We start from the raw sequence: 27,427 nt of genomic DNA, 5'->3' as shown, positions 1-27,427 counted from the left end.
GACCACCAGGGAGACAGATGCTCAACACAGGAGCAGAAACCACAGGCATGGAAACAGAACAGACTGATGAATTTCAGAGGGAAGGAGGGAAGGGGAGAGGGCAAGAAGAGATTAACCAAAGATATTGTATGCATATTAGAGGCCTGGTGCACCGATTCATGCACCAGTGGGGTCCCTCGGCCTGCCCTGCTGGGATAGGGCCAAAACTGGCTCTCCAACATCCCTCGAGGGGTCCCAAATTGCAAGAGGGAACAGGCCAGGCCGAGGGACCCCACCAGCGCATGAATCTGTGCACTTAGCCTCTAGTATATCATTTAGAAAATCACTAGCATTGAAATTGCTATCAGTTTGTGATAATTTGTAACAATTAGTACAATATTTTTCAAAAAAATTACAGCCCATATAGTAGTTAATTGCTAGAGTTATATAATTATCTGTGTTCTGTTTGCTGTGTCAGCTTAGCCATTTAGCATAGAACAAAGTAAGCAAAACAAGCAGACAGAAAATTGCTTGGGAAAGGACTGACATTTTTAAAGTTTGTTGCTATTCATTGAAAAAATGTCAGGCATTTCTTAATCAAAATGTAAAAGATTTAAAGATAGTAATAATTAACAAGAATTGATAAGTCCACCAATGAGAGAAAATTAATTCCTGAGAGTCAAATAAATATTTTGTTTTTGTTTTTGTTTTTTAACATATTTTATTGATTTTTTTACAGAGAGAAAGAGAGAGGGATAGAGAATTAAAAACATAGATGAGAGAGAATCATCGATCAGCTGCCTCTTGCACACCCGCTACTGGGGAGGTGCCCGCAACCAAGGTACATGCCCTTGACCGGAATCGAACCGGGACCTTTCAGTCCTAAGGCCGACGCTCTATCTACTGAGCCAAACCGGTTTAGGCATGTCAAATAAATATTTTGGAAGTATGTAAAATCTTTCATCTTCCATTTAAAAAGTTGCTTCCACATGTTTGTATTTTTAAAATATATATTTATTGATCTTAGAGAGGAAGGGAGAGAAAGATAGATGAGAGAGAATAATTGACCGGCTGCCTCCTGCATGCCCCCTCCCGGTCATCAGGCTTGCAACCCGAGCAAGTGCCCTGACAGGGAATCAAACTGTGACCTCCTATTTCATAGGTCGGGCACTATCACATGTTTTAAGTGGCATGTCAAGGACCTCATGGTATTTCTAATTTCTTGCTTGAAAAGGTTATAACCAACTAGGATTTTTGGGAAACCCCAAATTAATATAACTGAAACAAAACAAAAAGATAAATAAGAAGTAAGAGCTGCCCTAGCTGGTTTGGTTCAGTGGATACAGCATTGGCCTGCGGGCTGAAGGGTCCTGGGTTTGATGCCAGTCAAGGGCACATGCCTGGGTTGCGAGCTCAGTCCCTGTAGGGGGCTTGCAGGAGACAGCCTATCAATGATTCTCTCTCATTGTTGATTCTTCTCTTTCTCTTTTTCTTTCCTTCTCCTTTCCTCTCTGAAATCAATAATATATATATATATATATATATATATATATATATATATATATATATATTTTTTTTTAAGAAAAGAAAAGAAGTAATAGCTGCTAGATGTCTGCTTGTGGCAATAATTTTTAACTTTTTCAATTTACCCAGAAAACATTTAAGATATCGATATATCTCAATAATATAAATGTAATAGCAATACCATCCACTTTTTTTTTTCCATTCTGCCCCTAAAGTTGTTCTATGTTAGGGGAGGGGGGAAATACATTTTATCTCCTGACTCTGGCTTCCAAAACTCACTGGTAGGCAAGATATAGAATCTACGTATTTCTACTAGGCAAGGTGATACTACAGAGCTTTACTTTTTGTAGATTGTATTTGTCTAGTTAGTTTCCCTAAATGGGGATTTGTGAGTGAGTGTGTGTGTGTGTGTGTGTGTGTGTGTGCAAGTGGTTAACTGAAATGGTTGTCCATTGAAATCTCTAAGGGACTGAGGAAGAAACTAAGCCAATATATAGGTTGAGTGGAAGCTTGATCATGCAGGGTGCTCTTGAGCATGATGGTACTACAGCATCTTCTCACGTTTTGTACCCTGATATCAATCAGCCATTGGCTGAAAGCCACTCCTAGCCACGAGGGTGCAACCTGCCAAGCATTTCCCAACAAGGAGACTCCAGGCTGAAGGTAATTTTCAAGAGAAGTGTTCAATGTGAGCTGTGGGCAGCACCTGCAGGATGAGAGCACCAGTCTGATAAAGGGGATCTGGCAGGTCATCAAAAGTGTCCGTAACGGTATTATTGAAACAATAGGGTTTGTTTGTTTGTTTGTTTGTTTTCCATTTTTCAGACTAAATTACTTTAGTAGCAGAGATTCTGATTTGCTTCTATCTATGAGAAGTACTGCCCTTGAGCCTGAGAGCTTTCAACAATGGCATGAAACTGAGAGGGATCACCAAAGCAAAGGATGCTTCAGTGAGACTGTCAGAATTTTTTTCGTAGTGAGACCCATTTAAGTCTGTGTTTAGCCCTAGCTGGTTTGGCTCAGTGAATAGAGTGTCGGCCCTCAGACTGAAGGGTTCTGGTTTCAATTCCGGCCAAGGGCATGTACTTCAGTTGCAGGCTCAATCCCCAGCCCGGGTCGAGGCTTGTACAGGAGGCAACCAATCCATATGTCTCTCTCACATCAATGTTTCTCTCTCCGTATCTCTCCTCCACCATTCCACTCTCACTAAAAATCAATGGAAAAATATCCTTGGGTGAGGATTTAATTAATAAATAAATAGATTTGCTTTTGTGCACTTCCCTTAGGGAGTGGGCCTAAGTTGGCAGTCGGACATCCTTAGCACTGCTGCAAAGGTGGGAGAGGCTCCTGCCACCTCTGCTGTGCTCACCAACCAGGAGCCCGGCTTCAGGCTGAGTGCCGCTTCCTCTGTGGGAGCACACTTACCACCAGGGGGCAGCTCCTGCATTGAGTTTCTGCCCTATGGTCCTTGCATGTCATAATGACCAGTTGTTCACCGTAGGGCCGAAACCGGCTCTCCAACATCCCCCGAGGGATCCTAGATTGCAAGAGGGCACAGGCCAGGCTGAGGGATCCCACTGGTGCATGATCCGGGCTGGGGAGGGACGTGGAAGGTTGACTAGCTGGGGAGGGCTTCAGGGCGTGTCCGGTCCATCTCGCTTAGTCCCAATTGGTCAGACCCCAGCAGCAAGCTAACCTACCTGTTGGAATATCTGCTCCCTGATGGTCAGTGCACGTCATAGCAACTGGTCAACTGTCGACTGCCTGCCGCTTGGTGGTCAGTGCATGTCATAATGAGCAGTTGAGCAGCCTGAGCATATCATTAGCATATTATGCTTTGATTGGATGATCAGACACTTAGCATATTAGGCTTTTATTATATAGGACTAGAGGCCTGGTGCATGAAATTCATGCACAGGGGGGTCCCTTCAGCCCAGCCTGCATCCTTTCCAATCTGGGACCCCTTTGAGGATGTCCCACTGCCAGTTTAGGCCCAATCCCAGGCTGGCAGTCGGATATCCCTCTCACAATCCTGGATCACTGATTCCTAATCACTCACCTGCCTTCCTGCCTGGTCACACCTAACTTCCCCCCTTCTGGCCTGATCAACTCTAACTTCCCCCTCCCTGCTGTCCTGGTCTCTCCTAACTGCTCCCCCTTCAGCGTGGTCACCCCTTATTGCTCCCCCTGCCGCCCTGGTCACCCCTAACTGCCCCTCCTGCCAGTCTGGTTGCCCCTCATTGCCACATATGAGCCTAATTGCCCCCAACTACACCCCTGCCAGCCTGGTTGCCCCCAATTGCACCCCCCCATCCTGGTTGCCCCTAACTGCCCCTCCCACTGGCCTGGTTACCTCTTACTGCCCCCCCCCCCCCCCGCCACACCAGCTGGGTCATCCCCAACTGCCTCTCTCTGCCAGCTTGGATGCCCCTAACTGCCCCCGCTGCTGGCCTTGTCACCCCCAACTGTCCCCCCTGCTGGCCTGGTCAACCTCACAGCCCACCTGCTGGCTTGGTCGACCCACGCAGCCTGCTGTTCAGTCGTTTGGTCGTCCTTCACTAAGCCCCATGCCAACCTGTCATAGGCAGCAATCTTGTGAGGGTGGGAGGGTCAATTTGCATATTACCTCTTTATTATATAAGATTAGACATTTAATGGAAGGAGCAGGGGAGTTTGGAGTGAACACCCTTCCATGAAAACAAACAAAACACCAAAACTGATAGGAGGAACCTAAGACAAGTAAAAAAAAAAAAAAAGAAATCCAAGTATCTGCACACTTTTCTTGTGTCCTTTTTCTCTTTTGGGTGTGTAAAGAAATGATGAGAACTCTTAAGTTCTATAAATTCAAACTTAAGCCCTCCCTAGTATCATTAAGCACAATCAGATGAGAATAGATTTCCAGGAAAGACTTGGACACCAAGTTTACCTGAAGGTCCTAGAACTATGCTGCGAAGTTACACTAGTAAAATAGAATTTCAAATAAGTTATTGTAAAAAAAAAAAAGCATATACACATAAACACATATGTATGTAAAGATAAGGTTTATGTCTAGTGGTTTATAGGGTAGTCAGATTTTATATATATATATATATATATATATATATATATATATATATATATATATATATATATAAAGATAAGTTCAAAGTTAGATTAAACAGTAAGTAAATAATAACTGTTTAGGATTATTGTATAAGGTATGATGTGTTAGCCATTAAATAAAACCATATTAAATCTAAAATAATCTTAATTTGACTGAATATAGTTTACAACAAAACAAACTGAACTATTAGGCAAAATAGAGACAGACTCTTAAATGGAGAGCAGACAGCTTGGGAGTCTGCTGGCGGGGTGGAGAGATTGAGGGAAAAAGCAAAAGAGAGAACTCATGGACATGGACAGCAGTGGGATGATTTCGGGGATGGAGGAGTGGGGGTGGAGGTGGTAGAGGGCATAGAGGGGATAAAAGGTGATGGAAAAATTAAGTTAAATTTAAAAATTAAAAAATAAATTTTCACTTTATAACCTTATTTTAGCACAAGTGACAAAAAAAGGTTTGATTAAATTTTTCAATTCATTATTTTTAAATGGTGCAGATAGTGTCAAAAAATTATACAATAGAAAGAGCTTTGAGGAAGCCTAAAGGGTGATAATCAAAAAGCTGATTACTGATACTATTTTAGGAATAGCTAGGGAGGAGAAGCCACCTACAGTTACCCACTCCTGTTCTTAATGGTTTCTACTATTTTAGGTTGTATGTGGAGCTGAGGAGTACAGTTAGTAGGGGCTCTGACAGAATCATAAAGCTGTATAAAACTCAGCAATCCAAATATTCCCCACCCGTGGATGTCTCATATTAAACATAGGCTTTAAAGAATATTTCTTTTATTTTTTCCAAAGGCAAGAAATCTGGAAATACAGTTTGTAAAGAAGTGTGATCGTTTACTTTTAAAAGAAAATATAAAAATCAAATGAAAGGAACTTTTTTTAAAACTTGAGAATTTCATCAGGAAATAAACAGAAAGCAATAGACAGGCATCCTAGAGATGGTTAACTGTTAGGTCATAATTTGATTACTGGAGCTACTAATAAAACAAATTATAAAGTAATCAAAGTCAAACACAATTTTTACCTTTTACCTTCAAATTCCCCTAAAGATAACAACCTACAATGATCAGCCTCAAAGTACAAACAAAAAAAAAATATTCGTTAGTCAAATTCTCATTTAACAGGAATCTCAGATAAAAGGGAATAAATTGCTTATTTTTCCATTACTTTTAACAAATCAAAAGAATAATATCTTTAAAAAAAAAAAAAATACTCACCAAAACTGGTTTGGCTCAGTGGATAGAGCGTCAGCCTGCAGACTGAAAGGTCCCAGGTTTGATTCCGGTCGAGGGCTTGTACCTTGGTTGTGGGCACATCCCCAGTTGTGGGTGTGCAGGAGGCAGCTGATCGATGTTTCTCTCTCATCAATGTTTCTAACTCTCTCTCTCTCTCTCTCCCTTCCTCTCTATAAAAAAATCAATAAAATATTTTTTTAAATACTTTTTTTCCTTAGTAAATAAACCTTTACAATGACCTAAAAGTATGGTGCAAGTCTAGAGAGCAAACAACATATATTTTTTCTTTAGGATTATCTGCATTATGTTGCCACTAAGATATTTATAATCACACAGTAATTTTTATGGATTTTATTCGTCTTCTTATTGCTCCAATCATTATTAATAAATATCTTACCAATGATACCCAAGTATTTTGATATTTACGTTATTTTAAAATGTGTGAGAGTTTGGAATTCCTTTAAACATCTATGCATAAGATTTTTGTGAAATGTTTAGAGGACTTTGGTCAGCCTGAGAATTTTTATTTGTATCTCTATCTTTTAGGGCTCAAATTTGCTCTGTTTCTAAAGCAATTCTCCTTTGTGTTCATCTGTTATGAAGCTTACATTTCACTGTTTTGTCAGCTAAAGTTCAGTCATATGTCGAAGTAGCATATTCATCTGCCAATGGCCGTTTTTATTTCTCCCCACTTTCCTTTCTTCTTTCTCTCGCTCCCTCCCCCGCCCCTGTCTTTTAGTTTCTAATGGCCCTAGGACACATCTCTTCTGCATACAAATTCCGCAGTTTTTCCCGTGGCAAATTGTTCTAAGCCTACGATTTGACACTCAGCAATTAATCTTAAATTATTTTGTCATCACACTTTTGATCCATAGATCAGAAAACGATTAATAATACCTTTATCCTCGGTGTGTAGAGTCTTCTAATAATCACAAGGACTAAGTAAATAGTCTATAGTGTATATGCGGTGCTACTTGTATAAACCATAGCATATTTTCATATTTATTTTACTTGATTCAAGAAAAAAATATATTATTTGCCACATTTTTGGCAAAACAAAGTTTTCCCGCAGAAACAATTGAATCTGACTGTGTTGGTTATTTTCGTGAGTCAGTTGTCCTTCCAGAAACACTTGGAATTTCCATAATTATATGAAAATACTATATTCTATAATATTTAACCAATGTGTTTTGAACTATAATTGTAATAGTATGCAATTTTTTACCCTGGTCAGTTGCTCAGTGGTTACAGCGTTGACCACAGACTGAAGAGTCTTGGGTTCGATTTTGGACAAGGGCACTTACCTCAGTGGCAGGCTCTATCCCAGCCCTGGTCAGGGTGCATTCACGAGGCAACCAATTGATGCGTCTCTCTCACATTGATGTTTCTCTGTCTCTCTCCCTCCTTTCCACTCTCTCTAAAAATCAATGAAAAAAATATCCTCGGGTGAGGATTAACAACAACAAAAAAGGTATACCATTTTCACTTGAGATATGGCCTTCCTCGAAACCAATTTCTTAGCATCAGCTAAAGCCAAGATTTTTCAGAATTTTAAAGAAAAGCATATTTCATAAACTGCAGTTGCAGTTCCCTTAAGACAAGTTCTATTTTGGTATCCCCATTTACAAGTAGCTGAGACTGTCACAGTCATTCACCTTCATCATTAAAAAGCCATATAAAGTTTCTCCTCTAAAGTTCGAATGTTAAATGTTGGCCTTGTAGACGAACTTTCTGAGCACTTGAAAGTTTATGTCCAGCAGCGTATAGGCTAGGAAACCAGCAAGACAAGGTCAGACTTTAACACCCTGAAAAACTTCTCATAGGCACCCTTTTTCAAAATCACTTGTGAAAAGTAAAACTTTATAAAACTGTATTACTGTTACCTTTGGAAAAACCATTTATGACTTGCCTGAAGTCTAGCTTAAGAACGGGGAAGAGCCGAGACTGCTTTGGCTCAATGGATAGAGCGTCGGCTTGGGGACTGAAGGGACCCGGGTTTGATTCCGGTCAAGGGCATGTACCTTGGTTGCGGGCATATCCCCAGTAGGGGGTGTGCAAGAGGCAGCTAATCGATGACTCTCTCTCATCGATGTTTCTAGCTCTCTATCTCTCTCCCTTCTTCTCTGTACAAAATCAATAAAATATATTTTAAAAAATAAAAATTAAATTAAATTTAAAAAAAAAAAGAATGGGGAAGAAATATGACATGGCATTGGGTCACGCCTATTTGTAGCATTCAGCCAGCCTTCTCTAGATTAACTTTGGTTCCATGGGTCTCTGGCTCAAGCACACACAAATGTTGGTGTCCGAGGAGAGAGCACAGACTTCCAGACTTGGAGGAACTGCAGTGCTGATCCTGTTGCTTTGCTGTGAAATGCCCCCTAGAGGGGGTGCTGGGGGGAAACCTAGAGTTGTCAAGCCACTGAGGAACCTGAGTGCTGGTCCCGAGGTACAAGACACTAGAAAAACACACTCAGTGATACCCTAGGCCGTAATCAGCAAACTGCAGCTCTTTGGCCCCTTGAGTGTGGCTCTTCCACAAAATACCACGGTCTGGGCGAGACTATTTTGAAGAACTGGTGTTAGAAGAAGTATAAGTTAAAAAAAAAAATGGCTCTCAAAAGAAATTTCAGTCACTGTACTGTTGATATTTGGCTCTGTTGACTAATGAGTTTGCTGACCACTGCCCTACAGCGCTTAATCACAAAGAACAAGAGCCTGAGAGTCTAAGCTAGGGGTGTCGAACTCAATCAGAGAAGGGGCCAAAATCTAAAATCCAGCCTAAATCGCGGGCCGAATGGTTTACTGAACAGTCATAAACTGACAATGTCATAAACTGACAGCGGAGTGCAGTGATGACAGCGCGGTGCGGGCCACATTGCAAGGCCTGGCGGGCTGGATTTGGCCCGCGGGCCTTGTGTTTGACACATGTGGTCTAAGCCATTAATTAGATTCTAGAAGCCATTACTAAAAAGAGCGGATGCTCCTGCCCTGGCCAGTGTGGCTCAGTTTGCTGAGCACCGACCCATGCACCAAAATGTCCTCAGTAGGGCACATGCCCTGTTGCAGGCTGGATCCTCAGGATCCTTCAGGAGGCAGGTGGTCGATGTTGATGTTTCTCTCTCATAATGTTTCTCTCTCTCTTTCTCCCTCTCCCTTCTTCTCTCTCTAAAAACCAATAAAAACATATATACATATTTTAATGTGGTGGATTCAATTCTAGGTCAGAGAACATGCCCTGGTTGCAGGCTCAGTTGCCAATAGGGGGCAGCAGGAGGAAGCCGATCAATGATTCTCTCTCATCACTGATGTTTCAATCTCTCTATTCCTTTTCCTTCCTCTCTGAAATCAATAAAAATATATTTAAAAAAAAAAAAAAAAAAAAAGAGAGAGCTGATGCTCCGACTTGGCTACCAAAAAAGGTAGCCCTGACAAACACCAGGAACCTGCAGAAAGCACTCTAGTTTGGAGTCACTGACCCTGAGAGTGGCCACTAGAAAATCACAGATAAGCTAGGAGAGGAGGAACTTATCGCCCTCTTCACACCCCCTTCCCTAAATAAGAGACACAAATCCTCTTCTCTGTTGTTAGTGCAAGGGGACAATCACAAACGTTGGGCTTTCCATGTTCTCTAGCTTGAGAGCAAAGAGAAATTTCCTGGCAATAAACATGACGTAGCTGGAGACTCATACACTCTCAATGTGGGCTTTGCTGGATAAAAGACCTTGGGATTATAGTTCAAACTCCAGACTCCCAATATTATAATAATATTTATTGACCCTACCTTAAGTGCCAGGCACTGTTCTAAGTATTTTGTATATATTCAATTTAATGAGTGAGACCTTCCATTATTATACCCATTTTACTGATGGGGGTAGACAAAAGTTAATTAACTTTCCAAAGGTCACCTATTTATAAATGATGAACATAGACAGTCTGACTGCAGAGTTATGCTCTTATCTGCTTCTTATTATATGTGGCAGGCAGAAAAAAATGTCTCCCACAACGGCCACTACTAATGTTTAAGCGTCCACCTTTGGAGATATTTTCCCATGCAAAAATACATGTAAATATATTTCAGCCAACATACAGGGTGGGGTAAAGATAGGTTGACAGTGTTTGTATGGAAAACAACAAAGAATAAACTTTCATATACTCACAACTGTAAACTTTTTTTGCCCCACCCTGTAATATCATCCCCCACATGATTTACACTGCTTGTTCCACTGAGCACTCGTGTACTTCTGTTCGTCCCAGCTAGGACTTCATTTTTTATAACCACATATTATTCTATTATATGGATTTATCCTCACTTATTTAATCAGTCCCCTGTTACTAGACATTTAGGTGTAGTTTGCAACTTTATTGTTACAAATACTACTATGATGAACATATTATTAATGTATGTTGCATATCTGTCCAGTTATTTGCTCAAGATAAGTTCTAGAAGTTGAATTAGTAGGTTTAAAGTTATGTAGTTTCCTAGGTGTTTTGATGCCAATCTGTAGATTCATCTTAAACTAGAGGCCTGGTGCACGAAATACATGCATGGGGAGGGTCCCTAGGCCTGGCCAGCGATCAGGGCTGATCAGGTTCCCCTTCTCCCTGCCTCCTTCTTCCTTCAATACCTACATCTACCACCACCCACCCCTGTTCCCCATCCCAGCCTGGGGGCCCAGCCCCAATCAGGTGATCGGAGCCTGCTGGCCAGAAGGAGGGACCAGGAGGTTGGCTAGCAGGCTGCATCAGCGATTGGGTCCTGTGGGCTGGGGGCAGCTCCTGCATTGAGCGACTGCCCCTTGGTGTCAGTGCATGTCATAGCGACCAGTCATTCCATTGTAATGGTCATTTAGGCTTTTATATATATATAGATATGAAGGGAAAGAGATTAAAATCAGAAAGATAAAAATAATTTGAAAGCCTTAAATGAGTACATTTCCTAAAGATCTGAAATCCTAAATGAAGACACATGTAGACATTTGTTAAGTCATTTACGTACACACATACTCAACTGCAATGAGTTTAAGTGAGAGTCATTATGTTTATGGATCAGCAAATGAGATGATTTCCTAAATAATAGGCAAGGATATTAAAATATTCTTTTCTATTTGATTAATAGTTCTTAAAAATTTTAAAAACAACAACACTTATATTGAGGTCTAATTGACATGCTATAAAATTCATTCTTTTGAAGTATACAATTAAATGGTTTTTGCATATTCAAAGAATTGGATAACCATTACCACTATCTGATTTCAGAACATTTTTATTACTCAACAAAAACTTTGTGCACCTTGTCACTCCCAAGTCCCCTGCTCCCCAGCTCTTGGAAAACTCAAATCTGCTTTCCTTTTCTATGCATTTGCCTATTCTTAACATTTCATGTAAGTGGAATCATAATAAATGGCCTTTAGTGACCAGCTTCTCTCACTTAGCATGTTTCTGAGGTTTATCCATATTGCCGGAACATCCTTCCTTTCTACTGACAAATAATATTCCACTGAATAGGTGTATAGTAAGCATGTCAAACTCAAAGGCTAACATGGGCCAAATAAACATGGTTTAAGTTTATGTGGGCCACAAAAAAAAAAAAAGCTTCCATTTTCATAGAAATGTAGGTTTGTTTCAATAGAGACATGGTAGACACAAGAGCTGAAATAAATGAGTAACTTAGCATAAAATAAAAGAACATTTTAATAAAAATTAATATTTTTCTTGAATATTAACTTACAAGACACTGAATAACTGCACAAATTAATAAGCATAATGAAAATAAACCTATTTTTCTTGTTCTTCGAAAGTGAAATATTTCCAGTTGCACACTACAAACAAGTCAGTCCAAGACTAACAATGTGGCAATTGACTGCTAAAATATTCACTGCCAGTATTAGTGGAGAGAAACAGTGTGCCTGCACATAAAACATGTAAGGCAAATGAATGCAACACGATTATAGTAATCAGTCATTAGCGAAGTTGTAGTTCATGATTAATAATTATGTATAAGGATACATAATTACAATATCCTTAATTTTTACAATTAAGGATATTGTAAAAATTAAGTTATGAAATTTTTATTAAAATGTTTCTTACATACCGTTATATGGGCTGGGGCCAAAAAATATTCGCTGTGGTTCGCAAGTTTGACATGCTTGATGTATGCCTTTTGTTTATCCATTCATCATTTCATTCTTCAGATATTGTCACTGTCATGCTTAAAATACTTCAGTAGCTCCCCACGCTAATAAGCATATCTATTAAAGGTCCATCTTCACCTGGCCCCCAGGTGCTTTGTAGCTTGATTCTCTCCTACGCTCCCAACCCCATGCACTGGCACCCTTCCACTATGCCAGTCATAATAGAACTATTTGCAGTTTCTCAAATGTAACAGGCACTTAATCCTTCGTGGTATCCCTGCAACCGGAATACCCTTCCTCCCCTTATCCTTGTGGATGCATTTCCTTTGTCCTCCATGATTCAGCTGCCAGGTAGGTCCTCCTTTCAGAAGCCCCAACACACTAAGGATGAGTTAGGTGTAACTTCTTTGATATTTATTGTATTTCTGTCACAACACTTGTACTGTTTTATAATGGGTAGTTTTCTTGACTTTTCCTCCACTATATTGTGAGCTCACTGAAGGCAAAACTATATTCTGTACATCTTTATAACACTAGCAATCAGTCAAGTCCTAGCATGTGAATGTTTTTTGTTTTATATATATGATCAAAAAATTTAATTTGATAACCCATGGACAAAAACAATAGTGTGGTGAAGGCCTGAGGTGGGGAGTAGGGGCAGGCTAGAAGGGGTAAAAGGGGAGACATATGTAATACTTTCAGCAATAAAGATTTTTTTAATGTTAATTTGACTTTTTTATAAACTAAATTAATCAATATAGAAGTTTTATAACTGTAAACATACACTTTATATTTTATATGCATGTTGAAGTTTTCTTATGTTTAATTTGTTCATATGCATTTTATATTTAATCTCAGTAACATACAAAGTAACAGTAACATTAATTAAAATAAGCCAGTACTTATATGTAATTGTAGTAAGGTTTTTGAAATACACATTGAATCCACAATATATAAAATGGGAGACATTTTTAATGCAGAATAACTCAAGACAATTTTAGAAGCTGTACAAAATATGGTTAGTACCATATTTCAAATGATTTGAGAAAGAAATTAAGAATGTGCAATGAAATTAATTTGTAACTCAGAAGTACACTTTAAAAACAAAATGAACGTCTTTTGTGCAAGTAAAGATGTTGTTTTTCCTAAAGTTTACTTGGAGAGTGGCGCCTTACTTAAAATACTGTAATAACCTTTAAAGTTTACGTGTATAAACTGTTTTTAATATTTTTTCACTGTATTTTATATGAATGAGAAGTTTTGTTAGTAGACCTAGTTCTTGATCATAGAATCCTAACCTCTGTTACTTCTGACTTATAGGGTATCTTTGTTACTAGGGTTCAGCCTGATGGACCAGCATCCAATCTGCTGCAGCCAGGCGATAAGATCCTTCAGGTAAGACAGACAAAAAGCACAGCATTAAAATGCTAACATTGGAACAAATATGTATCCTTGTTATTAAGTTCACTGACTTGAATTACATGATTCAAGTCATTGAATTAAATGACTCCTTAGATTTCTTATTTTCCTTTATTGTTTTGGGTTGAGAGATAGGTCAGAAGTCAATTTAGTCTGATAGAATCCTATATCCCAGTACCCAATGCCTGGTAGCTGTTCTGCACATCTTTGTTCCATGAATGATTTTGTTCAGTAATGTAAGAAAGTTGATACATATCTATGCATAGTTATCAATTTATATGTAAGAGAAATTAAGTACCCAATTATGTGTACTTCATTTAAGGATATGTATGTGACTTTAGCTGAGGGAGATCTTTAGAGATGGTCCATATTTAATTTCTCAACATTAAACTTACTACCTGAGCCTGTGAAACACATGGTTACTATTTGAATCTGTGAAACACATGGTTTATCTCTCTACTCTCCCTACTGTATATAAGGTGACTTTTTAAAATTTATTGTATGATGGAAAAAGAAGCTCTGCATATCACAAAAGGGTCAGCCCAGTAAGCACTTAAGTTAATGGTTGGTATAACCTCATCCATTTTGCTTTATTTGCCCTTCTTCCCATATATAAGGTGCTCAATCATTTCCTACATCACTTGGAAAGACTACTAAGTATCATCTACTTAAGATTCGATTTTTTTACTTATGACCCCAGACATTTCCTGCTATGTAACTACATGGAATTATTTGACATTGAAGATATTTTACCACTTGGAACAATTATGAAATAGTTCCACATAATTCACTGAAGATATCTGTAGGGACACTGTAAAGACAGGTTATGTGAGAAAGGAACCTCCTAGTCATACTGGCTTTGCAAACACGGTCACAAAAATGCAAAGGCCCCATTCAACTCAGCTCTGCGGAATTTTCTGTCTTCTAGTTACTGACCTCTCTCAGAAGGCCCTACATAAGTAAAACCCCTGTATAACCCAGTGTGTGTGTAACTGCCTGGACATTTTATTCTCGGAAATATTTTTAACGATCAAGATTATGAAAAGTCAATTTTTTTTAAATGAAATTTCTCTGTAAAGACCAAGGGCTGCTCCGACCTGTGGCAGCCTCTCAGCGGAAATACCGTCCAGCAGGGCCAAGCTTACTCCGAACCAGCAGTTGGTCATTTGAGCTGAAACATGGAAAGCAAAAAGATACATAAAATATTCTAAAAGTTTTCTTTACTGCTTTATCCTGAAAGTTCTATACTTTTGGGTCTCCTAACTAGACCATTAATCTTCAGCATTTTATATCATGTCCATGGGACTCGCATTCACTATGTGCGAAGTGAACTATGACTGACATATCTAATGTCCCTCCAGCTCAAAAATTTAACTGTTTAATAATTTTATCACTTCCCATGAAAAATGGCCATGAAAAACCTAACAACATAACTCTATAACACTTGGTGAACACTGCTGTTCGTCTAGCAGAGGAAATGGCTAGTTTTCTTCTCTATTGAATCTCAGAGAAATAATTTTGAATCTTAAGGCTAAAAAAAAATGTGGCTAGTGAACCTCAGATTTCTGACCAATTAGAGTAGCTTTATTTTTAATTTGTTTAAAATATTTTTTGTTGAATTCAGAGAGAGGAGGGAAGAGGGAAAGACAAATAGAAACATCAATGATGAGAAAGAATCACTGGTCGGCTGCCTCCTGCAAGCCCCTTATTGGGGATTGATCCCACAACCCAGGCATGTGCCCTGACCAGGAATCCAAATGTGACCTCCTGGTTTGTAGGTTGATGCTGAACTGCTGAGCCAGGCTAGAGTAGCTTTCAATAGCTTGAGACAAGTTGGGGAATTGCCTTCATCGATGACAAGTAGCAAAAGAAATAATTTTCTCTCCAAGTTCAGAAAAGGAATATATACAAATGGATATAAATACGTTATATTTATCTATAAATACAGATAGAGTCAGAGATAGATAGAGACAGAGTCAGAGATAGAAATAGAGATAGAGACAGAGACAGAGATAGAGATACTGAGATATATTGCAGAAGGGAAATGAGAATTAAGTTAGTGTCTAGCTGTAGGATTAGAATCCACTTTTCTGGCTATAAAATTCTAGAAGAGTTATATGTGTGGACATGGGAGTTAAGTACTTCTAGTCCCTAAGCAGTAGATAGCCACAGCAAAGTGCTCTGAGAAATGCAGTCTTAATGCAAGAAGTAGGAAGGAATTATTATCCAAATCAGTTGAAAGCCAAAAAATACTGCAGAAGAGCTGCATCAGGATGTCTCTTCTCTTCACAAATGACTATCGAGGATGTAAGATTTTTATTTTTGCTATAGAACTCATTTGCATCTAGTGCAATAAATTCTAATTTCATTCAGTAAAAGAAAAATGCACATAGGCCTTAATTCAAATAAAGTACTACAGTTAGAGTTTCAGTCATACCAGTTGAAAAGCACAAGTGGCCAATTACACTTTCTGAAAGAAATAAGAATGACTAATTCTTAACTGAAATAAATGTCAAAATCAGCTGCTAAGAGGGAGAGCTATATTTTTTCTATTTATAATATTACTAGAGGCCTGATGCACAAAATTCATGTGGGTAGGGGGCACTCAGCTTGGCCTGTACACTCTCATAATCTGGGACCCCTCACTTGCTCCTTACCACCCACCTGCTCACTCCTTACCACTTGGCCTTAGCATTGCCACAGAGGAAGGAGAGGATCCTGCCACCACCACTGTGCTCTCCAGCAGTGAGTGAGCCCAGCTTCTAGCTGAACGGCACTCCCACTGTGGGAGCACACTGACTACCAGGGGGCAGCACCTGCGTTGAGCATCTACCCCCAGGTGGTCAGTGTGCATCATGGTGACCGGTTGTTCTGGTCATTCCGCCATCACTGTCGCTGGGCTTTTATTATATAGACTGACTCTTAGTTTAAAGAATACTGGAAAAGAATGGGTATATATCAGAGAGTTATCTGCCATTTACAAAGTCAGAGAACATGTCCTCACTGGAGCAAATTTATTTACAAGCTTTAATGACAATGTACAAACCTAGAAATTTAAGGTAAAAGAGGGAGGGGGGGGAAGCAATGAATGAGCCCCTTTAGTGAGTTTTGTCTAACCCAATAGCAAATAACAGAAGAGATATGAATAGCAAAATAAATAGACCTTTCCCAAATCTCCCCTAAACTCATTACTTATTAAATAGGAATTATCTCTTTATGTAACGCTTTTTACCCATTAATTTCTTCTTATTCTGCTCTGATTTTATGAGAAAGTTACTTAAATTACATGAAAATGTGTGCCTTAAGGGATAGTGTTAGTTAAAACATTTTAGGTTAATAAAACATATTCACATGATTTTTCTGTCATTTTACTATTCATTGACACTATAAATGATGAACATATTCAAATGACTTCCTGTGGTTAGTAAGTCATGTTGCTTTAAGACAGTATGGCAAAAGGAAAGAGCACTGAGCTAGGAGAGTTGACCCTCATAGCCTCACTTCCTGCACAGTTGGATTATAGAAGAGTGAGAGGTGAGCGAGAACAAGTGAAAGCACATGGGTTATAAAAAATGTCATTAGGCCCAGCTGGCATGGCTCAGTGGTTGAGGGTCGATCTATGAACTAGGAGGTTATGGTCCAATTCCCAGTCAGGGCACATGCCTAGGTTGTGGTATTGATTCCTAGTGTGGGGACATGCCAGACACAGCCAATCAATGATTCTCATCACTGATGTTTCTATCTCTCACGCCCTCTCCCTTCCTCTCTGAAATCAATAAAAATATTTTTTAAATGAATAAATAAAGGTTCTCCTCCCAAAAGCTATAAAAAGTAAAGGGTGAGAAATTTTTGTTATGGTTAAAATGAAGTGTGAGATCCTTAAAGAATAAACTTCAGATATTTGGGAATGTCACTAAAGCATTCCCCAACAAGGCCAAATTATTTAACACTTTTCTATACTTGATCTTATTTGCTGGCTAAAAGTTAAAAATAATAGAAAGATTGGGAGGTAAGTGTATAAGGGGACCCTGGTGTGTGGGGGTGGAGGGGTGTGCAGTGATAATTTGACTCTTATTGTTCAGAGAAATTATTGCCTATTCTATCTAATAAAAGAGTAATATACAAATTGACCATCACTCCAACACACAAGATGGCTGCCCCCATGTGGACACAAGATGCCCACCTCAAGATGGCCAGCAGGGGAGGGCTGTTGGGAGGGACCAAGCTGGCAGAAGAGGGAAGTTAAGGGCAACTGGGCCTGCAGGGAAGGGAAGTTGAAGGGGGGGGGAGGGGGCAGGCCTCCAGGAGAGGGCAGGGACAATCAGACTAGCAGGGGAGCAGTTAGGCATCAATCAGGCTGGCAGGGGAGTGGTTAGGGGGTGATCAGGCTGGCAGGCAGAAGCAGTTAGGGGCAATCAGGAAGGCAGGCAGGTGAGCAGTTGGGAGCCAGCAGTCCTAGATTGTGAGAGGGATGTCTGACTGCCCATTTAGGCCCAGTACTACTGGGATCAGGCCTAAACAGGCAGTCAGACATCCCTAGAGGGGTCCAGATTGGAGAGGGTGCAGGCTGGGCTGAGGGACACACACCCTCATGCACAAATTTTGTGCACTGGGCCTCTAGTAATGATATAATACATTTGAGGAACAGAAGTTTTTAAAAATACAGTTCCATTAGAAGATAACCAAAAATAAGTTTAAATAATGTATATGATTTTATATGCCAGAGTTTCACTGCATATCTTTATTATTTCATTTTATTCTAATCTATAAAGTTCGGCGTGGATTACTTTTTTTTTTTTTTAAAAAAAGAGAGATATAGAACTTTTTGCAAATCAATACAATAACATGGATATTAAGTAAAACATGAAAATCAATAAAAACAAATTGGGTTCATTAGGCTGGCTCTAACTTCCATAATTCGGCTGAAATTAAAATAATATTAATTAAATACCTATATGATCTCATTTATTTATATCATGCAAAAAACCTGCAAGATATATATTGTTGGCAGAGGTTAAATAACTTATTTGAAATTCTTTCAATTACAAATGCCTGATGCTACTGTAGCAAATTTTACTGATGGCATCATAGCCATCACATTTTCTATTTATTTATTTGTTTATTTGGAAAATATACACTACATGTCCACGTGAACAATGTAAGGGGGACTGTGACAAAGTCCCTGCCTCTACGCAGCCTCGTCCAGAATGCAGAGAAGCCCAAAATTACACAGAGCAGAAAGCGAAGGAGGAAGAGAGACAGGAAAGAGCTGACTACCAAACATTTAATGAAATGAACTCCTACTCTGTCTTCTTTTAAGACCTAGCTTTTCACCAAAGCAGACCGCAATCTGGCTACAAAGAGCCCTCTGAAAGTGAGACGCTGATTTTTACAGTTACTCTTTCCTTGGCAGAAGTAAAAGGAATAAAGTGCAGCTCGTTAGAAAGCTGCTTTGCAAAACCGAAGTAGGGAATTCCTTTCTTAGAGATGTTCAGTCAACAGGTTTGATAAGAAGAAAGTAGATATTCTAAAATCAGAACAGATAACCAAGTAAATGTCTTTATTTATTATCAGTTCTATATCTGCATTACTACACAAATAATTTGCAAAGTCTTCAGTTGAGTCTATTCTAACGTGTCTGTTTTGAGCCTGAATTCATGAGACATTCAAGCCACAATACATATGTGCACTTAAGACAGAAGAAAAATTCATATTTGTGTTTTATTCTATCTATGAAGATTTTTTAATTCTACAGTAAAAGCCACTAAAGACTTCAAACTATCTCATTTTTTAAAAGTGCATTATAAAAAGTGCAATATAAATTTTTCATTTGAACTCTCCAAGACTTTAAGTCCTGTAGTTCAGATATCTTATAGAAAGTTAAAAAAAAATTAATGACTTAGCATAGAATCATTGTAGTATTGATTATACAGTATACTCAACTCAGCCCTGAATATACCCTAATATTTAAAGAGAATATTCTAACAGATTAAAATTCTGAAGTGGGAATTAATTCCAGGTATTTAATGTGAAACATAATTATCTAAGATTCCCACTGTTTCTGATAATGCCAGGCTGTCAGGATTTGACAACATGAAAGCTTGCCCTTATAGTTCTGTATTTTCAGTTGTTCCTCATCTCAAAAGCTTTAGACATACGAAGTGCAAGTTATTAATGTATTAATGTCTATCTAACGTACAAAACACATGTGTACTGGTCTTTTAAATGTTGGTCCCTTGAGTGTGAGTTTAAATCAGCAAAAATAACATGACAATGTGTCTAATCTAGTCTATGTATCTTTTTTGGATTCTAAAAGGAGTCATGCTATTCTTATTGGATAACCTCACCAACGCTGTAGCCAAGCTTTCTCAGAGATTCATTTTTAAGTTTAGAACTTTGAATAATAAGGATACGGCAGAATTTCTAGGAGAGTTACAGCGTCATCTGGACTCTAGAGAATATCTGCAGTATAAATAAAACTCCATAATTTATTCACTCAACAAAACATTTACCAGAAGGAAATCAAAGATAAATCCAGGAAGGACCAGGAAGATGCAATCCAGAAACAAGTGTGTTTTATAGTAAACTGGAGCTGTAATTACAAAGTTCCACTTTTTGTTAGAATAATAAATATTATTTTCATTAACCCCTAATCTTTTCATGTCTAAATCATGGAAAAGAGTGATTAAAAAGGCATGTGTGGCACAGATACCAAGTGGAATTAAAATAAGGAAAGACGTCTTCTATAAATAACGAAGATCATAGTAAAATATTCCTTTACATTTTCAAACCAACTAACACCAGAAACCCAGTAATTACATGTTCTCAAAGGATAACATTCTCAGAATATATTTTCTTTCCTGGACTGTTTTCTTATTAACTTCATCTTGACTTAATAAGCCATTCACTTATTTCTCATTGTTCATTACTTGCAATTTCCTCAAAATTGTACCCATTCTTTTATACTCTATGATAAACTGTGTTTACATAAAACATATATGTAGTTAAATGTGGCAATATATTTTAAAATTTTATTAATTTAGCATGTATTCCTCAACTCATCTTTTGCATTAATATTATATATATATATATATATATATATATATATATATATATATATTCAAAATATCAAATGGCCCTAGGCTGTTTGGCTCAATGGCTAGAGCATCAGCCTGTGGACTGAAGGATCCTGGGTTCGATTCTGGTCAAGAGCATGTACCTCAGTTGCAGCCTCCCCCCGCCCTCCTGGACCAGGTTGAGGCTTGTGCAGGAGGCAACCAATCGATATGTTTCTCTCACATCGATATTTCTCTCTGTCTTTTTCTCTCTTCCACTCTCTCCATAAATAAATGGAAAAATAGCCTCAAGTGAGGGTTTTTAAAAATAATAATAAAAATATAAAATGCATAACTGTGAAATATATGCATTTTTTTTCAAAGCATCATTGAACATATACTCTGCAGTTAATATTGCCTAGTACCAGCTTTTATTTCCTCAGCTCTTCTATTCACACACATGAAACAACAACAAAACCTTACTGGCTGAAATATTGTGATTCTTCTGGTCTCCGTGTTAATCGGAAAAGCCCTGCACAGATGCAATGACATTTGATTCCCTGTCTGAGCTGTTGGAGATGTAAGCCAGATAGCCATATTGGCTTCAACAAACAATATAAATTCACTTTCTCTGAATGGAAAATGGTTCCCTGGAACTGGGGTTATCTTCTTCCATTCAAACCCCTCTTCAAACTCCCTCTGTCATTGCCCACCGTGGCATCAAGCCTAACATAATGTTCCATCACAAGACAGAGTGAGTCCATATTAAAAAGGAATTTCTTTAATGAACCTAAAACATTTGTTGCAACCTCACAACACTCAGTGAAACAAATTGTGTCAAGAGGAAAGATCATTGAGCTCTGCACTGTAAGTTCCCACAAAGCCATTCGCTGTGTGAGCTTGGATCTTCCACGTAACCTCTCTGATCTTTACATTTTCCTCTCTTTAAAAAGTTAGGCTTAACTAAACAAGAAACAAAAGTTCTTTCCCCTGGTCCTTCTCTTCTCAAGGTTTAATGAAAATTATATTTCTTCATTTCAGGAAAGGAATAGTGAAGTAACATTAATAGTAGAAGCTAACATGTATTGATTGAGCAGGTATAGGGTGTCCTGTGCATTTGACATATATGAATTCATTTGATATGTAATAACTTTCCAGAATGACACGCTTTCTGATCTCCCAGGCTCCTCCTGTTATTTTGAAGCTATCCCCAGGCAGTCGCTAGTTGTGGTCTTTTAAGTTGGCCTCTTGAGGTTCACCAAAGCTCTGGTTTAGATCCAAAACATTTAGGGGGACTGGAATTACAGATAAGACTCCTAATGTTTGTTTGACTCGGTGATCTAATTTATCAGTCTCCTTATTTCTTTTGGGAAATCAGCACTCTGCTTGTGTTTCCAATTCTCATTTGTACTTATACAGCATGAAAACTGAGAGCTGAGGCTTTAATTTTATATTAAAGGCTAAGTTACACCATGGGCCTCCTTAGCCTTGACTCAGAAATTGAACTGTGGTCCTGAATGTCTTGAAGCCTGGTGCATTGGACACAAACCCGGACTCAAGGCCAGAGTTAGCCTGGCTATGTCTTTTCCCTGTATTTCCTCTATGCTACACAAAGTTAGGCTTAATTGGGGTCCCTAGAAAGTACTTGATTCTCTAGGATTTCCTGCGATCTTATCAGCACTCTACCATACTCCCCTTCAGGCTGACCCTTCCCTGCTCTCCTCCTGCCTGAATTTCTTGGGAGCCAGGTTTCCTGTTCCCTGCCCTCAGTGCATTGGTCCCCCTAAGAGTCCCCATCCTTTAGGATCTGTGTCTCCTTTCCCTCCCTCATTGCAGACAGACTTTCCTGGATGCCCAGGTCCACAGACAGCAAACACTAGCTTTCAGTTCTGCTCTACGTGTCCAAGGCTGCCTGCAGCCATATCCTGCTCCCCTAGTCAGATTTCCCTTCACTCACATGCTCCCTTTAAACTGATTTTCTGATCAATCTCTCCGCCTTTCATGTGGGTGATACCAAGCTGCAATACAGCCTTACCTCTTTGCTAATGCTGCCACTCTGACCTCATTCCTGAATTCCAATCCCTTCTTTCTAAATATGATCAACATTTCCCTTGCATGCACCCTCCACCCCACCACCACCACCACAAACTCCATTGTCTTCCCAACTAAGCTTTGCTGTTCCACCAGGGTGTCCATTTTCTGTGAAGGCCATCATGATTTGATTCCCGCTTGTTTCTTATTCCTGTGTTTGATCAGGTGCCAAATTTATAGATTCTACCCTAAAAGCTTTCTCCTTTTTAATCTATTTCCTCTCAAGTCTCCTGGCACTGCCCCAGTGGATATTCTACTTTTGAGAGAGAAGGCTCACAAATGGCTCCAAAAACTCAATTAAGCTACAGTTAAAACTGGAAGAATAAGAAATTCTGCATTTCTGTAGATTCTAATTTAGGACGAAATATTACTGACACTGTTATTTTTTACATAAGTTCAATTAAACCTGATAGGAATCTAAATTACAGCCTTGCAACAACTATAAAAGACCATAATTATGTTAAGAGGCACTATAGTAATAATTTTAAGGGGGAAACTGTTCATAATTTTATCATAATCAATGAAATGCCAGCTCAAATTACTGAAAGCAATGGTAGTCTTAGTATTTCAGTACTGAGAGAAATGATAATAAAAACCATGGGGTGGGAAGGTATTGGCAAGCAAACTGGTCTATGGGCATAATCCCTACTCCACTCTCACCTCTCTCCCTGGCTCTCTCATGCTCTCAGTCTCTCCATCCAGAAAGGTCTGTTTAAATGTTTTACATAGTGGGCTTTCTCTCTTCCTTTGGAAGAAAAGATCTACGCGTTCACCTTACCTACACATAGCTTATTTTTTATGGTTGCTTCTTATGCTAAAGTCATCCAAATTCGTAGGTAATTTTATTTTTTAATTCTCACAAAAATGATCACATACATGAATCAACTCTTCTCCCTGCATGGACTGTTGCAGAATTCACTTGAAATGGCCAACCATTCTGCCCAGGACTGGAGGATACTCCAGGCTTGAGACTAGACAAGGACTTGTGATCTCTTGCTAATCACACTTGCCAAGTGTGAGTACCAAGAAACTCTTTTGATAAGTTCCTCAGAGAAACAGCTTTCTTGGACATTGTCCCTCTTCTCTTCCTTCTTCTGAATGGCCCTAATTCTTTATCTCTTCTGATGCTAATTCAACTCAGCAAACATTTGCTGAGTGCTTACTACATGCAAGGTGTTTTCTACATTATTTTTAGTTATGTCCATGGCTATTTCCCCTTCTGGGGGGTCACCTCTGATGGGAGCCTCCTGTTGCATCTACCTTACTTTCTATCCCCAGGGCCTGGCACAAAGCCATGGGTGCATTCAGCATATAACAGACATTTTTTACTGGGGAAAAAAAATCAAGATGGTGGAGATGAACCATCCTACTTCAAAGATCTTTTAATAAAAGTATCATTCAAAGCTAGCAACTAGGATCAGTTGGCTATCTGAGTTTTGCACCACTTATGCCCTATTATTTTTATGACAATAGTTTCTAAAACCATAATCAGATCGGATAATGGACAATATACCATTCATGGGCCCCAAATATTAGAGCATTCCCTGAAAGTTCTCAGTGAATTTGAGTTCATTGCAATTCTAGTTTTTTAGTCTGCAGCTAGAGAAATCTGAGCACGCACAATTCGAGTTATTTTTAATATTTGACATTTAATAATTCCATTATTAGTTAAATTTTAAATTAAGGTATTTAAATTTTGGTCAAATTAAAGTAGTTAGTATCACCTTCAAAAGTATAGCGGGATAAACATACAGAAGCAGGAGAGTAAAAATCGGAGTGTACCATATGCTATTCTCTATTCCACTTCACCATCCAATCAAATAACATCAAATGAACCCAGTTGTCTGTTTTTTACCATAAATTAAAGCAAAAAATTTGAGCTGAGAACACACACAAAAATTCTTCTCAGCTGCTATTACCTGCCATGGAAACAATCAGTGCCAATTCTGATAGCATTAAGTAAATGTTATTAAATAATATATATAGAGAGATTATTTAATTTAAAATAAATCTGTACATATTTTTTTCATGAGTTTATGTTTTTGTTTCCCAGTATTTTCCTTTTTCAGAGATGTACTATGGTTTTTTAAAAAGTCAATATTTTAAGGCCTTATTTATCATGTAATTAACCAACCAATTTTAATGAACTAGTGATAAGACAACTTTCACCTAAATTATAAAGATTATACAGTATTGCTAGATGTGTGCTGCTGTTTTAAATTCGAAAACCCAAAGGTGTGAAATACCTTAAATGAGTGGTTATTTGAAATTAAATTAATCATATTTTAAGGAAGCATAAAAATATAGAATCACAAATGCAATGGGTGCCCCAAATTACTATCAGTCAACTGAAAATGCTGAAAATGGAAAAAAAAAAAATCAACCAACTAACTGGCTCTATTACTTGTACTTTGCCAAGCAGCCAATCGGGCTGGCTCTTCCAAATCAGCTGAGTCTCAGGCTACAGGAGAACAGTTACATGGCAGTCAGTCATTCCCTTTCCAGGTTTCAGTAAGGTTGTCTTTTATTTTGGTCTTCATGACAGCAAAGCTTTATGGGATCCGCTTCTCTATTAATAATAAAACTCATTCCAATCAAGAAAATCTGCAATTTAATGTGGAGGAAAACCAAAGACCCCTGAGCACTCACTACAGAGAAGCACATCCATTTTGTGAAATAAATATCGAACAATAGCACGTTTGAATCCTGAAAATGTAACCTTAAGCCAATTGTGCTTAACATGAATTTTGATTGCATAGACTGAGGCTTCTTGACTAGAAGAATTGTGGGCATGTCCTCTGTCACTAATGTCAGTGTGCCTTACCCCTAAGGGGCGGATCTCTCAGCAATCTGGATAGGATTGAGAACCACTGTTGTAGAGCATTTAACAAGGGGGGGGGGAGGGGGAAGGGAGAGTAAAAACGATATCTTTAATATAAAAATGTACCAGCTAAGAACTTTCAAGTGAGTCCAAATAAGATTTGTCATGTTCTGCATGACTGAAATATATGACCATGCAGATGGGTTTGTATCAGTGATTTATAACAAGAAGGCAGCGGTCCTGTGGACTTCAGAACCGTCTCAGCTAAGTTCCTCCAAAAACAAAACAAATCAGAACAACAAAACTGAACTCTGTGCCGTAGTTCAAGAATGTCTGTTCTTCACTGGTGCGTTTCTGCCATTGGCACAGTGGCTAAGGCTGCACTGGGACGGTCCTGGGTAGAACATGTTAGGTACCTGAAAAACATTTGTTGAATTAATAAAGTTGAAGCTGGGTGAAGTTAATTAGCTGTTTCCACAATTGCAATTCTATTGTGAATTTTTAAACTGATAACTTTTGGTTGCTCAATACTCCCTTGACTCTTATGATTGGAAATTGTGATAAAGTGATAAATGTCTTGTATTGATTGCCCTGTTTTATTTGCATATTTACAGGCCAATGGACATAGTTTTGTACATATGGAACATGAAAAAGCTGTATTGCTACTGAAGAGTTTCCAGAACACAGTAGACCTAGTTATTCAACGTGAGCTTACTGTCTGAATATTTTTTATAAATAGTGAAGATAACGTCTAGCCAGACCTAATGTTCAAAAATAAATTTATACATAGAGACAAATTTTGCCAATTGCTGGACCAATGGCAAACATTAGTGCCAAATGTATAATACTATATGTTAGCACTGATCATCCTTACAAATGTTAAAACTATATAAATATGATGTTCATGTAGTTATGTATTAGTTTTAATTATCAGCCTCTGGCTGTGCATTGGTGCAGGGTTTTGTTTTTTTTTTGTTATTGTTGGTTTGTTTGTTTTTAACCAAATAAGTTTCTTCTCAAAGTGGATTTCATATGATTTCGGAAGCACGGAAGCACACACAAGCTCTTTACAAATTCTGCTCTCCATCAGAAACACTGCCTCAATGTTGTATCTGCCTTTCTATAGAAAATACAAATATGAAGAATTGTAATTCCCATAAAATATTTCTAGCACAAGGTGTATGTTGGCATATACACACAAAAAAGAATATAGAGCAAAACAATATTTTCATAAACTAAACATCTTGGATTGAGAAAGCAAATATATCTTAAAATAAGACTTTAATATATTGACTCTTTTTTCAATAAAAATTACATGATAATGCCTTATGGAAGTAACTGTACATATGGTATAAAGTGTTTATATTTGGTTCCATATTCATTTGCTAAATTCTCATAAAACAGAGTGAAATATTTCATAAATTAGCCATTTATCTCTGGGACCTGAATAAAACTAGGACGAACTAATTTATTCGATGCCTTTAGCTAATTACAGAACCTGCAGAGTTAAAACACAGACTAAAGGTCATCATAGGTAAATCTTTTCACCACAAATTTAAGCAGTGGATGATGGGTGGCAGGAAAGGTATTGCTTTATTTCTTTTAAGTTTATATTGATTATAAACTGTAGCCCTTGTGATTTCTTTACTTGTAAATGTGGAATTTATTTGTGTGTTGCTTTCTCTAATTTGCTACTTTTAAATACTTTGAAATGAGTTTTGGGGATTGATAAAATTTATCATTAAAAAAGACTGCTGTTAGAAAGTTAATGTGGGAGATTTAAAAACTTTGGTATTTAAATATGAAACTTCAAATATAATTTCTCAGAGCAATAGTCTACCTGTAGTATTCATTTTGATGCCTGTTTTTGTGGGCAGAAATAGAGAAAATACTTTTGTTTCAAAAAAGTTTCAAAGTATATAAAATCCTGAATTTTGTCTCACTGGAGAAAAAGACAAGCATAGTTCATATGGACTTAGTTATTTTTACATTAGAACTGTTTTCCTCGATAAAAAATAAATCCATTTTCTAATCCTTTAAACACATTTCTTTTATATACTT

General features: G+C 38.2%; 1 protein-coding gene across 11 annotated transcripts in view; it reads left to right on the top strand.

The window, feature by feature from the left end:
- The window catches only part of LRRC7 (leucine rich repeat containing 7), a 475,871-nt gene extending 448,754 nt beyond the window's left edge, over positions 1-27,117 (top strand). For 10 of the 11 annotated variants that reach the window (XM_084871851.1, XM_084871861.1, XM_084871862.1 and 7 more), the window contains 2 exons: positions 13,301-13,375; positions 25,981-27,117. In XM_084871851.1, coding sequence (XP_084727977.1) covers positions 13,301-13,375; positions 25,981-26,088 — 183 coding nt within the window. In that variant the 3' untranslated portion in view covers positions 26,089-27,117. The remainder of the gene's footprint in view (positions 1-13,300; positions 13,376-25,980) is intronic. The other variant, XM_084871860.1, reaches the window with a different exon arrangement.
- Positions 27,118-27,427: the final 310 nt, after the last annotated feature.

Source organism: Pipistrellus hanaki (assembly GCF_964339955.1).
Source record: "Pipistrellus hanaki genome assembly, chromosome: 2".
NCBI lineage: Eukaryota > Metazoa > Chordata > Mammalia > Chiroptera > Vespertilionidae > Pipistrellus > Pipistrellus hanaki.
The sequence above is the reverse complement of the archived record's forward strand: the minus strand, read 5'-3'. Positions and strand labels throughout refer to the sequence as shown.